This window comes from Loxodonta africana, chromosome 4 (genome assembly GCF_030014295.1).
Source record: "Loxodonta africana isolate mLoxAfr1 chromosome 4, mLoxAfr1.hap2, whole genome shotgun sequence".
NCBI classification, from domain to species: domain Eukaryota; kingdom Metazoa; phylum Chordata; class Mammalia; order Proboscidea; family Elephantidae; genus Loxodonta; species Loxodonta africana.
Genome location: NC_087345.1, coordinates 103,686,340 through 103,703,049, shown reverse-complemented (window position 1 = coordinate 103,703,049; position 16,710 = coordinate 103,686,340). Strand labels below are relative to the sequence as shown.

The window sequence follows — 16,710 nt, the reverse complement described above, 5'->3', positions numbered from 1 at the left end:
ATCAATGCAAGGGCATCATTTGGGTTTTGTTTTTGTTTGTTTGTTTGTTTTGAGGCTTTTAACATTATTTTTTGTTCTAAAGGAAGAGAAGATAAAAACTCATCTTAACAAATTAGTTTGAACTTGGATTTGAATTAAATATAATTCTGAATTATAATTAAATATAGCTCTTACCTAAGTTTTGAAGCACTTGGTCTCTTTCAAGTTGAGTATCCCGAATTTTATGTTGCAACATCATTAGCTTCTCTTCGTACTGCTTTTTCAGCGTCTGTAGTCTTTTCTGGCTGTTTTCTAGCTCATCAATCAGCTTTTGCTTGATTGCAATTTCACAAGTAATATTTGCTAAATCAGCTTGATAATTAGCTATTTACAAAAGAAGAAAATAAAAATACTTAGAATAGGTCAAAATATCATAATTCTAGCTTTCAAGCAAAAGCCCGAAAACCATCATCTACATCCAGGAATTCACTTGGCAGCTGTAAGAAAAATGTCTTGGATAACCAGAAAATTAAAAAGTGAACAAGATCAACAGTACCCATTTTGGTCAGGAACAACAGATACTAATTGTACTAAATAAAAATAGAAATCACACAGTCCCTAAATCCAATAAGGGAAGAAATTCTTCACTTGCTTAGTACATTGGCCTTGGAGGGCATATGGAAGTCAGTACAGTCATGTGCCGCGTAACGTCCATTTGGGTAACATCCAACCACGTATATGCTGTGGTTTCATAAGGTTATAATAGAGCTCAGAAAGCCCGAATTGAGAACAGGATGTAGCAGATGTTAACACTTAAGAAACACCTCCAAATCACACAATGTTTTCATGAGCATCACAAAGTAGTACACTCGTTTGTTATTACAAACCATTGTATGTATTTAACTTAAAATTTTAATATAATAGGCTTTATGGTGGTCCGTTCTTAAGTACAAGTTGTCCATAAGTCAGATTTCATAATCTGGGGACTGCCTGTATATAATATGGTACTCGCACAACATCCAAATCACATAACATTTTATTTCATAGAACGTATCATAGACATTAAGCGATGCATGACTGTAATTATAAAAGCTACAATTCCACTCCTAGGTATATACCCAAAAGACTTGAAAGCAGAGACTCAGACACTTATACAGTTACATTCATTGCAGCACTATTCACAGTAACCAAAAGGTGGAAATAAATGCCCATCAAAGGAAAAATGGATAAATAATATGTGGCACATACATATAATGGAATACTATGCAGCCAGTAAGAGAAACAAAGTTTTGATACATGCTACAACATGGATGAAGCTTGAAGATATTATGCTGAGTGAAATAAGTCAACCATGAAAAGACAAATACTGTATAACCTCACTTATATAAAAGACAAAAACAGGCAAATGTATAGAGATCAAAGTTTCTTAGTGGTTACCAGGGGTGGAAGCAGAGGTTTAACTAAGGTATGGCAGATAGGGTATGTGCCCTGGGTGCTGCTTGAAGAGGGGCGCTAATGAGCAGTTTCTCTTGGCCATCATAACCTCCATTGCCAGCTATAAGAGATCATTCAGCAATTTAAAACTAATTCCCATAGGCACTATCTTCTGTAGGTTACCCTGGGTAGGAGGGAGAAGGGAAGGGGGGAGTAGGCTTACAGTGATGGAAAAATCACATAGATAAAGGTAGGGTTGCATTTCCAGTTAAGGTAATTGCTCTCAATAAGTTGTAGACATGTGGAAAGTTGAAATGGCAAAAATTGTGTGATCACTATATTTACAACAACAACAAAAAAGAGTAGCTAGCTTCTGAGGCTGCTTAGGTACAACCAAACACCTAATGGGATTTGGTTCCTTGTTTTGGAAGTTTAAAGTCAGGGTTTTCTGGAACATCCCAGTCAACTGGCCTAATAACATGTTCAGTGCTTCTGCTCTACCTCCTAGTCCATCGTGTAGTGCCTGGGGTCTTAAAAGCTTGTAAGTGGCCATTCAAGGTGCAGTGAAACATGTTTTGATGGAACTGCCGTGTTTGTCTGGGTCTCCCAAGTTTTCTGCTTTTGACAGGGTGCACTCTTATCACTTTTCTATTGCTGTTTATTAGTAGGAAATATTTGAGTTTTCCTTCTCTGACAGGTTTCCACCTTACACAGATTCCAGCTTTCATAGGTTTTAGTGTACAACAGTTGGTCCCTATTCACCTGGAGCAACAGAGGAAGAGAGAAAGTCAGGAATAAAAGGAAGATACGGAATGTGTGACTAACTGCCTCCATGAACAACTACCTCCTTTGCCATGAGATCAGAGGAAATGGACGCTACCAGGCTACCATTACTGAACGTTTTGATCAAAGAGTCTATAGAAGAATCCTGACGAAAAGGGGGAAAATGCAGAAGAGAATTTCAAATTTCCATGGATGCTAGACTTTCCGGAGCCATAGAGGCTGGATGAACCCCTGAAACTATTGCTCTGAGATAATCTTTAAACCTTAAAACAAAAATATCCCCTGAAGTCCTCTTAAAACCAAATAATAGTTTAGCTTAACTAGTAAAAAAAAATCTGCCTTGAGCATTGTGCTCTTCTAAGATCTATTTATATGGGATCAAACTGACAACAGCAACTCAAAAGATTAGACAAGAAACTTAGGAGACAGTGAGTTTATGTTAATTGGGGAGAAACGACGTGGTATAGGAGGGTGAGAAGGGTTGCACAACTCAAAGAATGTAATAATGTCACTGAATTATACATGTAGAAATTGAATTGGTGAATGTTTTGTTGTGTGTATTCTCAACAACAAAAATGAAATAAATTTTAGAAAAGGTGCTTTCAACAAGGATGAAATACCCTGAAGCATGAGACCTGCTGAGGTAGCTAAGAACTAGTCATAGTAATAACCAACTAACTAGACCCTAAAGCAATTTAAACTCGAAGGGAAAAAAAAAAATCCAAGCAAAGAAAACATTTTTGTTTTCTAATAGTTTAAACAAGTTCCCCAAAATGAATTTTATGTACTAAGGGGCAAGCACCTTTTTCATCTGATTCAGAATCTGATTCATCAGAGCTTTCACCCCCTTCAATGTCATCTTCCTCCTCCTCCTCTTCTTCTTCCTCATCCTCATGATCACTTGCTTCTTGACTTTCTTCCTAGAATATGAGTTGTGACAATAAAATAATATTGGCAAAGCAAACTGATTACTTCATAAGAGGGACTGAAGTACAAAAAGACAAAAATTTCACTTTTATATCAACTAAAAAATCACTAAGATTTTAAAGTTATTGAATGATAATTTTGTCTTAAATCAAAGATTACTTAATCTCTCATAATAATCTATCACCTTCTCCTCACCCCCACGAAACGCTTTGACAAGAAACAAGATTGAGAATTGCCAATATTTTACTATTCATGCGTGTAAGGAAAAGAAGCCCTCAAGGAAACAGGCTATACTGTGTGCATCATAACTATTTCCCTTTTCTACATTTAAATTAATACAGTTATCTGCAACCAAGAACAATTTAATCCAGTGATTAAAATTTACAAATTCATTCCTTCATACTTACTACTTCTAATTCAGTGTTTTCTCTTTCTGAAACACCTTTTTCTTCTTTCTTCTCTTGGTCAGTGTCAATATTGTCCTCTTTGCCAGTCACACTAAAAAAAGAAACATAAGGATACAGTGTTAAATTAGAGTGGAAAATTGTTCACTTTTTTCTCCCAGAGTTTTATAAAATGTCAATTATTTGTGAAAACAAACACGATGAGCCGATTATTTGACTGAAAAAAACTATAATATCTGATGCTTCAGAGGAACATAGAAGTCATCATTCAATTCATTGTGTAGTGGTTTATATCATGGGAGGAAAAGCTTATTCTCTAGAAACACTGAGGAATAGGTTATACCCTGAAGCATAAGACCTGCTGAGATAGTTGAGAACTAGTCATAGTAATAACCAACTAACTAGACCCTAAAGCAATTTAAACTCAAAGGCAAATAAAATCCAAGCAAACATTTTTTTTCTAATCTAAATGCATAAAACTTTTCTTACCTAAGAGTACAAAGACTGTACTTCTATTGATATTCAAATAAACTTAAGAATAATTATGAAGATCCAAAATAAATCTGCTCCCAGTAAGCCTGCCTACACTGGCTACATCCACCCAACTGCCCAGGTTTCGTTTCAGTAGTAGCACAGGCTCTTTTTTCCTAGGCCATCCCTACAACACAGGGCTTACTCCCGTTATAGTCTCACAAAAATGGACCCTTGCACTCCAAAACTGTCTTTGACTGGATAAGAAATTCCAAGGCCTGCCTCAAGATTCACTGTACAATTGGAAGCTTTCCCCTTCGGTTATCTAGTACACACAACTATAACTACACAATGGTGCCAGGTAATGGTTATAGCTAAACTAATTCAGCCCTGGTGGCCCTGAAGAGATAGTAAACTCTGAAGTGAGCAGTTTTTGTACATTCAAATCACATTGATCCTTTTTGGGTTTAGCAACCACAATCAACTACGCATAAAAGTTACACTTATGTTCACTAGAATCATATAATAAATCAAGCTAAATAATATTAAGAAAACAAACTAAATGAACATACATATAAATGACTTTTGTGCTATAGTAATACTTTTAAATTGTTACGGATTAATAGAGTATGCAAATAAGGCAATAGTCTCCGAATAAAATTCTCCTAGAAAGAGCTTATCAAAATAGATTCATAACAGCTACCATTTGTTTCAGATACTCTACTAGATTAAGTAATTGTTCTAATACTGAGTTTATCTTTAGCTTCTAGGCTAAAAATTTTATTTAGGCCTTGTACTTATCTTTAAAAAAAATCTGGTGTTTTTATTTACCTAGTATAGCTTTTGGAAAAGTTAAAATACTATTTTAAAGCAATATCTATTTTAAAATGTGAGGAAAATGCACAATGATATGTTTTAATAGCGGTAGGTAATACAACCTGAAAAAGCAATGCTCAAGAATTAAAAGGAGTCAACAAGGGTAAATTACTTAATTCTCACTTGGACAGTACACATACGCTAAGGAAGCAATCATTATATGTTTTTTAGGGAAGGATGAAAAGGAAAGAGTTATAGTTATTTTATTTATACTTTTTACCCTTGGATTGTTCAGCCTATAGAATTAGTTTGATTCCAAATACAAAGGCAATATTACTGTATTTTACACAAATAACGCGCACCTTCTGCATTTGTTTGCCTGCCACACCCTCCCCTCCTCTCACAACCACTACTATGCTAATCCTCTTCTACATGTTGCTGTAAAAAAAAAAAAAAAATTAGCATAGTGCACTTACAAAAAATACCTCATGGGGAGAGGGCGAGACCAGCAAACAAACACAGAAGGCACGTGTTAGTTGCATAGAAATATGGTGTATCCTTTGCTGTATACATACATAAAAGCCTAAACACTAGACCTGCTTTGGAGGACTTTTTCGCAATGATTCACCTGCAAAAACAACTTGCTATATTATTAAAAAAACCAAACCCATTGCCATTGAGTCAGTTCTGACTCATAGCAACCCTACAGGACAGAGTAGAACTGCCCCACAGGGCTTCCAAGGAACAGCTGGTGGATTCAAACTACTGACCTTTTGGTTAGCAGCTGACCTCTTAACCACTGTGCCACTCGGGCTCCAGTACACTATAAAGCACCCTACAAATGTAAGGCACTGTGATGATGAAAGAATATCCAGTGATCCTTCCCCCCTCCCTACCTTTTATCAAACACTATTGCATAAGCTCTAAAAGTTTCACCTCAGGACCCTGTTTCTCACAGATAGTTTAAAATCTAGAAAGAAATTCCTCGTTTATCCCATCATCCCATTAAAGAACCAGCACCATACACTCGAACAATGCTATACTTTGGGTTTAGGCATAAAGTTTAAGGCTAGGAAAGGAGAATATTTAAGTTAACAGAAATAGAAAAGTCAAGTACTCAACACTGCTTTCATCCTTCTCCTTGAACACATCTCCCTCTAGCTCTCCCCTCTCCCACCGTTACGCAGTTTTTTTTCCCTCACATACTACTGTTGCAGCACGCATTTCTCTGTATTGTTGTTTCCTTTGTTACTTCAAGTTCCAACTCAAATCACCTTTTACTCAGGTTTATACAAAAAACTACCTTATTCTGAACACTGCACCCGACCCACCCCCTTGCTCCCTCTAAGTCACTAATATCCAGCTTAACAAATGATACCTTTCATTTATCTATTAAGTTGTTAACTCATAGGTTATAAGTTGTTCATGCCACTTTCTGATGCAGAAAAATCAGCAGTTCTACCTTAACATTATTAATTTACCTTTACAAATCACTTTTAAGACTTACGATTTCAAAATATAAGTTGATACTTAATAATTATTATACCTTAAATATTCAAGTTTTCCTCAATAAACAGAGGCAAACTGATATCTAAAATAACTATAAAAGCAGCAAAAGAAGCTATTTAACCGTGCACTTTAATACATACATAGAATCAGAATCTTGGAGCCAGAAGGAACTTTAGCAATCATGTTTAACTCCTTCATTTGACAATCAGAAAAGAAACTGTGGCCAAGGGGAAGTTAATAGACTCAATTAGACTAGAACCCGGTGTCCTGATCCCCAGGCCAGTATTCCAGAAGCTTGCACTCAAAGTTCAGTTCACAGTCCTGGAAGCATCGGCTTCACAGAGAAGCTTGATAGAAATGCACAATCTCAGGCTACATCTCAGCTCTGCCGAATCACAAGTTTCACTTTAGCAAGATCTCCAAGTGGTTTGTAGACACATACAATTAAGAAGTATTGTCTTAGAACACCAAACTACCTTGCCTTTTCTATCCTTTAGAAATTGTATAAAATTTGGAAGGTATTTACTATTTACTAAGTACATTAAAGGACTTGAATATTTGAATGTGGAAAAATGCTTCCACATGCTACTTTAACTATGCATCTAATTTGATCTTCCACCAAAATGGAGGAAATCTCATAATTTTAATGCCTTAATTTAATTTGAATGATAAATATAATGTCCCAAATTTATACAGTGTGACCTAAGGACAATTAGAATTACAGTGAAACCTGTGACAGCCAGAACGTGATAGAACTACCTTATTATTCATTGTTTTATAAGTTTTCCACCTTTGACAGGGTGCAGCCTTACCACTTTTCTATCGCTCATTTTAGCAGAAAAATATTCGAGTTTTCCTTCTGTGACAGGTTTCTGCCTTACATAGGTTCTGGCTTTCATGGGTTTTACTATATATTCTACTTATAGAATACTTTAAAGAAGTTATAGAATATAACTATAGAAACTTAATAATACTATATAATATATACAACATAATTAAAAAAATAAAAATTAAGGAATAGTTTAAAGATACTATAATTTTTAAGCTTTCAGATATTTAAAGCAAAATATTAGTTTAACTTATTGCTGCCTCATAAGGTTCTCAAAAGTTTATTGAAGTAAAAGAAAAAATTTCTAAAGTGTTGTTTCTAAAATACTCAAATATTATTTGGAAGTTACTTTTTTTCTTAATTATCTATATAAGCTGGATTTATTTAGAAAAATATATGAAAAAATGTTCTGTTCTGATAAGAGGAACTAAAATAATCATTGAAACTTGTTTAAATAACCACAATTCCAAATTATTAAAATGTAGATATTTACTATATACAGAATTCAGAAATATGTTTCTAAATATTACTCAAATTTCAAACGGAAAAAAAGGAGAATATCCTGGTTTCAATGCCTATTTCAAATCATTTTAAAAGTAGGAATTATTTTTCTAGTCCAACCTTAAGAATGCCTTGTAAATCTTATCCATAATAAGGCCACAGTTTCTTTTGCGTTGTTGCCATTATGTTGTTTTCCGAACAAAGATTACACCAAATAAGGAAGAAGACAGGAGAGAGACAGCCACCCATGATTTAGCACGTGCTGTCACAAAATGCCAATTCCCACGCAATTAATAATTCCCAGCTTGCTCACAAGTTTCTGAAGTTACAGCAGTATTGAGTTTTTTCTAACAAGTCAAATGCTATTGTTACTTTTTTTTTTTTGGTAATTTTAGCCTAAAAAGGTAAATCCCCATCAAAATTACGATAGCTTATTTTGAAATCACATAAAATTGCCTGAATTTTAATTCATGTAACTACTATGGGTTTTATTCTTAAAAAGCAATTTTGTTTGTTTTACGTATAAAATCATCATTACTTTTAGGAGCATCTGGCTAATCTAGTCTGAAACAATCGATAACTCTATAACACATTTATTTGGGAATAGCAACTAAGTATTTAAATGACATTTTAATGAAAAACCTGAGAAATATTCCAACCTTCTTTCTTCTCGATTGCTTTCCTCAAGTTTCTGTAGCCTTCAAAATCAGGAGGCACAGTATTGGAAGGCCAAGCCAATGAAGGACAAACCAGACAGTAAAAAGCGAAAGTGATAAGAAGGTAAAAATGACACATGAGCTTGAAGACTTTAAAATAAATTTTAAAAGATACCATTAAAGGATAATACACAGTAAAAAGGCAATACATTTTGTATGAATAAAAAGTAAGTAGAAGAACAAGCAGCATTGTATCTAAGAAGAGTATAGAAACTATCAGCTCAAATTACTCAACAGTAAAATCTACAGCCTCTATTTACATGTTTTTAAGTAGTAGGACATGGTTTAGATGTCATTGTTTTTTTTAGTCGGAAAATAGATCAATTATCTTAGCTTCCCCCAAAAAACCCACTTTCCATGGTATCCTTTTCCTTGTAAACCTTTACAAAAGACATTTCAATGGCATCATTAAAAGAGCATCAAAAAGTAATGCCTTTATACCATACTATATTACCACTAGCACTACACACTACGAAACTACTTTTAAAATTTAATTTTCTGTTTTAATATACCACATATAAACATCACTAATCTAAAAAAAGAACTCCTACTTCAAAATTACATATGAAATTGTATTATGGAAAATGAAAATGGTTGTTATGTTATCAGTGAAAAACTGTAATTTTATTAATTGAAAAGAAAATCTCATAATATTGGGATTAAAAATTTTACTATACTAAGTATTACAAACTAGCAAAAACAACTAAGGCAAAGATGGCAATAAAATGGGAAATGAAGTACTTTCTATTAGTAGAATGTTTTTTAATCAGAAAAGAGTAATAAAATCATAAATAGTCAGTTTTGGCCTTTAAATATATTTTAAAAGATATTCAATACACGAACTTGAGGGTCTTCACTCAATGGAATGTACTGAACACCAATATTTGCCATGTAACATAAAGGTAGATATGCTAGGCTCTGATTAAGCCTAACAGCAATCTTGATACAGCACACTTCTCAGAATTCCAAAATACTTCTCGAAATTATCAATATTTTAAAATGAAGAGATTGCATCCAAGGTATATTTTATCAAGTAGTTCTTCTCATTTCCATTTTATAACATGTGTATTCACATGTGATTTTCATTGTTTTCTGGTCTGTGATTGTTTTTCTCAATCAGTTTATATGCTGCTAGTACAAGAAGAGACTTAGCAATTTCTCTGAGAAAGAAGTCTATAAGGTGATATTTATCACGGATCAAAAGATCCAGTATAGCAGCTAGAAAACGAAAAGTCATCACTAAGCAATCCGTGTATTTCTATAGTTTCAACCCGTTATCACTAAACACAAATATAGTGCAGTCTTGAGGGAACGAATGAGGCTTTTGTTTTATATTTCAAGTCATTTAAAGCTAGATATCCAAAAATACGATGTTTAATGTGTAAGTTTTCTTTATTCATATAAACATGATGAAAAAAAATCAAAAGAACTTACCCATAAAGCACAATTTTTTTTAAAAAATCCAATTTTTTTATGCCTTCATTAAGTTTATACAGATAAGAATGACCTACAATGAATGACTCAAAGGCTCCATGACAACCTAAATTTTCTATTTTCAATATGAAAGATTTTTGTTTACCTTATATAAGAAAGCTATATTAAATATATGGTTGACACATGATAATAAGTAGATATTTAGATATTACTTTAAATCTTTTGCTGCCCTCCCAATTGCCTTTTTAAAAAATACTGCAATCTATAGTCCAAAAAGAGAGTTGGAAGGGAGAGAGACATAAGCTAATAATTTGACATCTCTCCATAACTTAAAAGAGCTCAGTTTTTATTTCATTTATCTCCATTGCAATTCTGCTTCTATATGGAAAAAAAAAAGATAGTATGACAAATCTTGGCAATTATCCTAACATTTGTGTAACTAGAAAACTGGGGGTGGCTGGTGCCAGCTGGGGTGCATGCGACGCCATGCATTGTGCACATCTTGTGTTCCACGGAGATGCCCAGGTCCTGGGCCCACCCGGAGGACAGTGCCGCGCTGGTCCCTTCCAACAACTCGACCCCGCACAAAGAGGATCTTAGCAGCAAGATTAAAGAACAAAAACGGTTGTAGATGAACTTTCTAACCTGAAGAAAAGCAGGAAAGTACATAAGCAGCAACAAAACAGCAACATATTCTTTCTTGCAGACCAAACAGAAATGCTTTCTGAAAGCAAAAATATGTTGGATGAACTGAAAAAAGAACACCAAGAAATAGAAAACTTAGAGAAGACCAAAATCAAGAAATAGCCAACTTAATTTCACGTAACAACGTGTGGCATTTGTTGTTCTATAAACTTTTCTCTTGAGCATTTCAGCAAAGATTTGAAAGAGGATTTACTGTATGATCTTAAACAACGTGGACCCAGTAGTAGTAAACAGTTGTTAAAGTCTGATATTAACTACCAGTGTTTATTTTCCGGACATGTCCTTCACTTGGGAGGTGTTTTGACTCCCCAGCCTGGGGAAGATGAAAGAGGCAATGTGTTCCTGTGGAATGGAGAAGTCTTTAATGGAGTAAAGGGTGAAGCTGAAGAAAATGACACTCAAATTATGTTTAATATCTTTCCTCTTGTAAAAATGAATCTGATATTTTGTCAGTCTTCTCGGAAGTCCAGGGTCCTTGGTCTTTTATATATTATCAAGCATCTACTCATTATTTGTGGTTTGGTAGGGACTTTCTTGGTCACCGTAGCTTGCTCTGGCATTTTAATAATTTGGGTAAGAGTTTTTGCCTCTCTTCAGTTGACACCCAAACATCTGGAGTAGCCAATCAGTGGCAAGAAGTTCCAGCATCTGGAATTTTCAGAATTGATCTCAAGTCATCTACTGCCATTTCCAAATGTGTGATTTTTAAATTATACCCTTGGAAATATATTTCTTAGGAGAATGTTTCCAAAGAATGTATTAATAGCCTGACTAAAATTTCAGCAGACTTGCCTAAGGTCATATCAGTGGAAGCAAATGAAGCCAAAATATATCTTGAAGAACTTGTTGTTCCTTTAAATATGATGTTGCCACCAGCTTCATTTGAGACTCATTACATTGACATTTCCAGAGTCCCAGCTACAAAAGAGACACTTCAAGTCTGTCTTACTGACAGCCACATGAAGGAAGTGGTTCAGCAGTTCAATGATGTCCTGAGCATTGCGGTCAAGAGACGTGTCTTATATTTACCTAGAGATGAAAGCTTGACACCAAATGATGCTTTGAAAACTTGTGATAGGAGAGCAAATGTTACAATTCTGTTTCCTGGAGGCATTGATTCCATGGTGATTGCAACCCTTGCTGACCGTCATATTCCTGTAGATGAACCAAATGATCTCCTTAACGTGGCTTTCCTGACTATAGACTATACCAACCGGTTTTAACCAAAAAAAGAGTAGCAGAAAAACCATTGTGAAATACCTTCTGAAGAATTCTCTAAAAATCTTTCTGCCACAGCTGATGATAATCCTGATAAAGAATTCAATGTACCAGATCAAATCACAGGAAGGCCAGGGCTAAAGGAACTACACGCCAAATTCCCGAATTTGGAATTTTGTTGAAATTATTGTCTCTCTGGAAGAACTGCAAAAATTAAGAAGAACCTGAATATGCCAATTAATTCAGCCCTTGGATACAGTTCTGGATGATAGCATCGGCTGTGCAGTCTGGTTTGCTTCTAGGGGAAACACAGAATGAAGTGAAATCCTATCAGGGCAATGCAAAGGTCGTTCTTACTGGAATTGGTGCAGATGAACAATTTGCAGGTTATTCACGTCACCGTGTCCACTTTCAGACGCATGGGTTAGAAGAATTGAATAAGGAAGTAAAAATGGAACTGGGTCAAATTTCTTCTAGAAATCTTGGTCGTGATGACAGAGTTATTGGTGATCATGGAAAAGAAGCAAGATTTCTTTCCTGGATGAAAATGCTGTTTCCTTTTTAAATTCCTTATCAATTTGGGAAAAGGCAAAGTTGACTTTACCCTGTGGCATTGGTGAAAAACGACTTTTGCGTTTTGCAGCTATGGAACTTGGTCTTATATCCTCTGCTCTTCTGCCACAATGGGCCATGCAATTTGGATCCAGAATTGCAAAAATGGAAAGAATATTGAAAAAGCATCTGACAAATGTGGAAGGCTCCAAGGCATTTCCTTAGAAAATCTTTGTGTTGAAAAGATTAAAATATAATATGGTTTCACAATGTAACAACATTTGCTGAATGATAGCTATGTAAAAGTAAAATATTCCGCTGCTTTAAAAAAAAAAAAAAACTGGGCAACATAATAGGGCATCCATGACCCTTGATACTCCCTTATTTTCTTACTATCTATGCCTTTGGGTTATTTTACTGCTCAACAGAAAATAAGCACAAAAAGGTAGAAGAACAAACTTAAAACCACACATATTAGCTACTGGTTGTACTGCAAAGATGTCAAAACTTTTCGTGTAAAACAGAATTTGTACATTCTCTTTAAATACAGATGCAGCTTCTGACTTACAAGTGGCCTAGCTGTCACTCTTCCTATCAACTCTTATGTTGTCAGAGGCCCTGTAGCCACTACAACCAAAGACCAACAAAAACACAAAACAAAGTAAATTAAAAGACAGATCTTCTAAAGAATATGTAGAGTGAATGAGGAGGAAAAGAAGCAGCTATGAGAGCTGGGACATCTTAGGAGACCTAAACCCAAAAGTCAAGTCCCAGGTAGGTTTTAGAAACCCTCAGCCAGAAGGAAAGGGAAAATATCTTCACTATACTGCTTGATTTTTTTTTTTTTCCCTTCTTCTTCATTAGGTCATGCTGCCTGAAATGTTGCCATTTGGATTAATGGCATCTTCTTGCAAAATTACAAATGTCCTAGAAAGGAAGATTATTGGTTATCAGTCATTTCCACTGGTAGGAATTCCTTTAGTCAGAAGGTTTTGCTCTTAAGTTGGAATTTAGGGAGATGGGAGAGAAGGTAGGCAATTTTGAAATTGGGAGCACTTTGGAATGGAGCAGAATAACTTGAGAAACGGACTGCATAAGGAGCCAAGCAGCATTGGCACAAGGAGGTCAGCAGAAAGGAGTAAGAAAGAATGCCTAAGGCAGAAATTCACATTTTCCCCCCAAAGATTGCCTACATCCATGAAAGTGAAAAAAGGGTTCTCTCCCCTTTTTTGCCTTTTCCTATTCCCTCCCAAATAGCTCTTACCACACTATACAATAAGAAAAAATCATTTCATGTGAATGAGACAGGATACCTGGCAACTGTGTATTTATAACATTTTATAGAGAAAAATTATTACCAAGTTCCAAACTATTAAATTTTAACCGAATTTGCTGGATGTATAACATTGAGGCAGGACCCAAGTTTTGCAATGCCTTCTTTGATAAATAAAATAGATCTGTATGAGGCATGTAATACAACTCAACCAGAATCAATACATCCACAAGGAAGCTTCACCTCTAAGGAGTTACTGCAGAAGACTAAGCACTAACTAGGAAAGTTGCTGTCATTCTGAAGACTTCTGGAACTCTTTGTTTACTCTTTGTTTGCTTGTTTGTTTTAACCTGTAGCAAAACCTGTGGCTAAAGTGAGAGCATATCTATATTTTTAAAACAGGAATTTATATTAAAACCAAACCCAGTGCAGTGGAGTCAATTCCGACTCCTAGCAACCCAATAGGACAGAGTAGAGCTGCCCCGTAGGGTTTCCATGGCTGTAATCTTTACGGAAGCAGACTGCCACATCTTTCTCCCACAGAGCAGTGGGTAGGTTTGAACCACCAACCTTTCGGTTAGCACTCAAGCTCTTAACCACTGCACCACCCGGGCTCCTTGGAATTTACATTAACCCAGTGCCGTCGAGTCGATTCCATTACATAGAGCTAAAAGTCACAGAGATCTAAGTGTGATGAACGAAATGCTTTATCAAGCAGAGTAATAGTATTGGTTTTCATTTTTTAACCCAATATGACATTTTACTACAGTGTGGTTTGACTACAGTTTAACAGAATTTGTAAATTCTATTAAATTCTACACATTTATATACATAGTAATATAACTTTATAAACTAAATCTAAACCTTTTATAAAATGTTTATAATATATAAGAAAAAACTTTCTAGTTTCACAGCACATCATATAGGTTTCAGTTTTACAAAGACATACTCTAGGAGGTGTGTAAAAATGCTTCATAAGGAATTATTAGTTTTTAGGAAGTATTAGTTTGTTTTTCTGACTCTAAGCTTTTACATCTTATCTGCCTTCTTCTTCCTCACAAATTTTTTATTTTATAAATTATATCACTTTTTGTTAGGAAATAGCTTATTTGCTTTACTTAGATTTTTATGTGTAAACTAATTGATAATAAACTCTTTTTCCTTTGGTACTGTTTATCAGTCAAAAGTGCTTAAAACCTTGAATTATCACAAAAAAATAACCTGAATCAGATGTATTAATTTAGGACATCAGTCCACACAGCTGATTAAAGAAACATCTTTAAATTTACCTCAAAGTAAAAGAGCAGAATTAGCTGATGACCCTGAAAAATACTTCCTTGCTTATACTTACTTATTATTCATGAACACAAACCACCTAGACCTTGAGAAACAAGTCACATTCTCTGACATTTTGACCAACTTGGATTTTACAAGTAATGATAAGTCATGTGCAAAAGGTTCATGTTCATTCAAGCATTATGCTGAGTAACACTGGTTTCAATACTTCTGTGATCATTATTTCAGTATTAATTGCCCTCAGTAAGAGGACAGCTAATTACTGTGTATTTCCTAATGCTGCAATAATCAGTCATCCATGAAAAACACCTACTAAGACATTCATATCTTAAAAATGCAATTTCTATTGCAATGCCTCCTAACCACAGACGTGTAACTCCTTGTTTTAATTATTCCTTTTTAACTCAAGGACAGGCAGCAGGGTTCACTTGAAAAATTTCAACCTTCAATAACTCTGATCAACTGAACTGTTCAAGGAAGAAATACCTGGTTGCCTGAATAAACTGATAAATAAACTGAGCAAAGCAACAGGTAGATTAAATGTCAACAATAATTCTACAAAGCTCTCCCCCATAACAAATCACTTGGCAAAAAGAGGGCTTTGCCTCCTTTTGAATATCTAGCCAAAAATGCTTTAATTTGACTGGCATGTTCAAAATATATTGTCAGTAAGTAATTTGACTGACTGCACCATAGAATCAATGTGTAACCACGTAAAGAATTTATGAATATGTAACCTCTCACACATTAAGTTTTCATGCTCCTATTCTTTGCACCCAGTTGATTTCAGAGACAGATGTTACCTGGATGCAAGGAAGAGAAAGCCTACAACAGTGGTAAAAAGCTGAGCAACTCCACTTTGGAATATTTTGAAGGCCCGAAGTAACATAAATAACCTTCACATAATCAAATTAGAAGCCCTGCAGAAAATATTTAAGAGACCGAATGTGATTAAATGACATCCTGATGGATTAGTTTAGACTTTAAACTAATCTAGACAGGAATTAGAATATCCACGAGACTATGTAATTGCATTAGAAAATTGGGAAAAAATGAAAACAGAGTGTAATGATACAGCAAGCTTTGCAGAAAAGCCAGATGAATGGAATGCAAAAGCAACTATTTGAGCAAATATAAAATAATATCTAATAATAATTTTACCTTGTCATAATCTGAATAAAATTCATTCCTGTATAATTATAATTAAATTCATTCTTCTTACATACAAGTAGAGACAGAACCTTAAAAACGTATACTTAGAATTGTTGGCTAATTTAAATGAGATTTTATTTATTATATTTGAGGCTATGTATTTTTTATACTCATAATTTCAAATTAAAATATCCATAAAAGTAAAAAAAAGGAGAGATCCCTAAAACAATGATTTTATAATATTACCTTTTTTTCTTCTTCTTTTCTTTCCTTTTCAGCTTCTCTAAATCCTTTTTGGCTAGGTCTATGATTTCAATGGTCTCTCTGTCCGAGGAGAGTAGAGGAGAGAAGGCCGATGATCCGCTGAAATATGGCGACCTTGCTGTGGCTCTCGTCAGGTTTCTTCGAAGGTTTTCATTCACTGCTTCGCTTTCTAATAATTTAGCCCTAGTGAGTAAAATTGTATTTAAGTAGGAAACTTTGAAATGAGTTGCTTTAGATGCTAAAAAGTCTTCCAAAATGTATTTCAACAATGCTACAAGGTAGTTTGGTTTTGTTCACTTTTTTAAACAAATATACTCATAAATGTTACTATTTAGTTTCCATTCCCTGGTTGAATTATTACAAACCTGGCATCGCATTCTCAGTGCTCACAAGAAATCTATATCTGCCAGTGGCAATTAGGTTGCCTGAACGCTAGCCAGTGAGCAC

General features: G+C 34.8%; 1 protein-coding gene and 2 pseudogenes across 1 annotated transcript in view; 2 read left to right on the top strand and 1 right to left on the bottom strand.

Annotated features, from left to right (window-relative positions):
* Positions 1 to 16,710, bottom strand: part of KIF21A (kinesin family member 21A) — a 97,561-nt gene that overhangs the window by 52,131 nt on the left and 28,720 nt on the right. The window contains exons 11-14 of the mRNA XM_064285168.1: positions 16,246 to 16,446; positions 3,531 to 3,621; positions 2,999 to 3,116; positions 175 to 363 (exon numbers count right to left, since the gene is read on the bottom strand). Coding sequence (XP_064141238.1) covers positions 175 to 363; positions 2,999 to 3,116; positions 3,531 to 3,621; positions 16,246 to 16,446 — 599 coding nt within the window. The remainder of the gene's footprint in view (positions 1 to 174; positions 364 to 2,998; positions 3,117 to 3,530; positions 3,622 to 16,245; positions 16,447 to 16,710) is intronic.
* LOC111751953 (ASNSD1 upstream open reading frame protein-like) lies at positions 10,309 to 10,660 on the top strand (annotated as a pseudogene).
* On the top strand, positions 10,629 to 12,535 carry LOC104846927 (asparagine synthetase domain-containing protein 1-like; annotated as a pseudogene).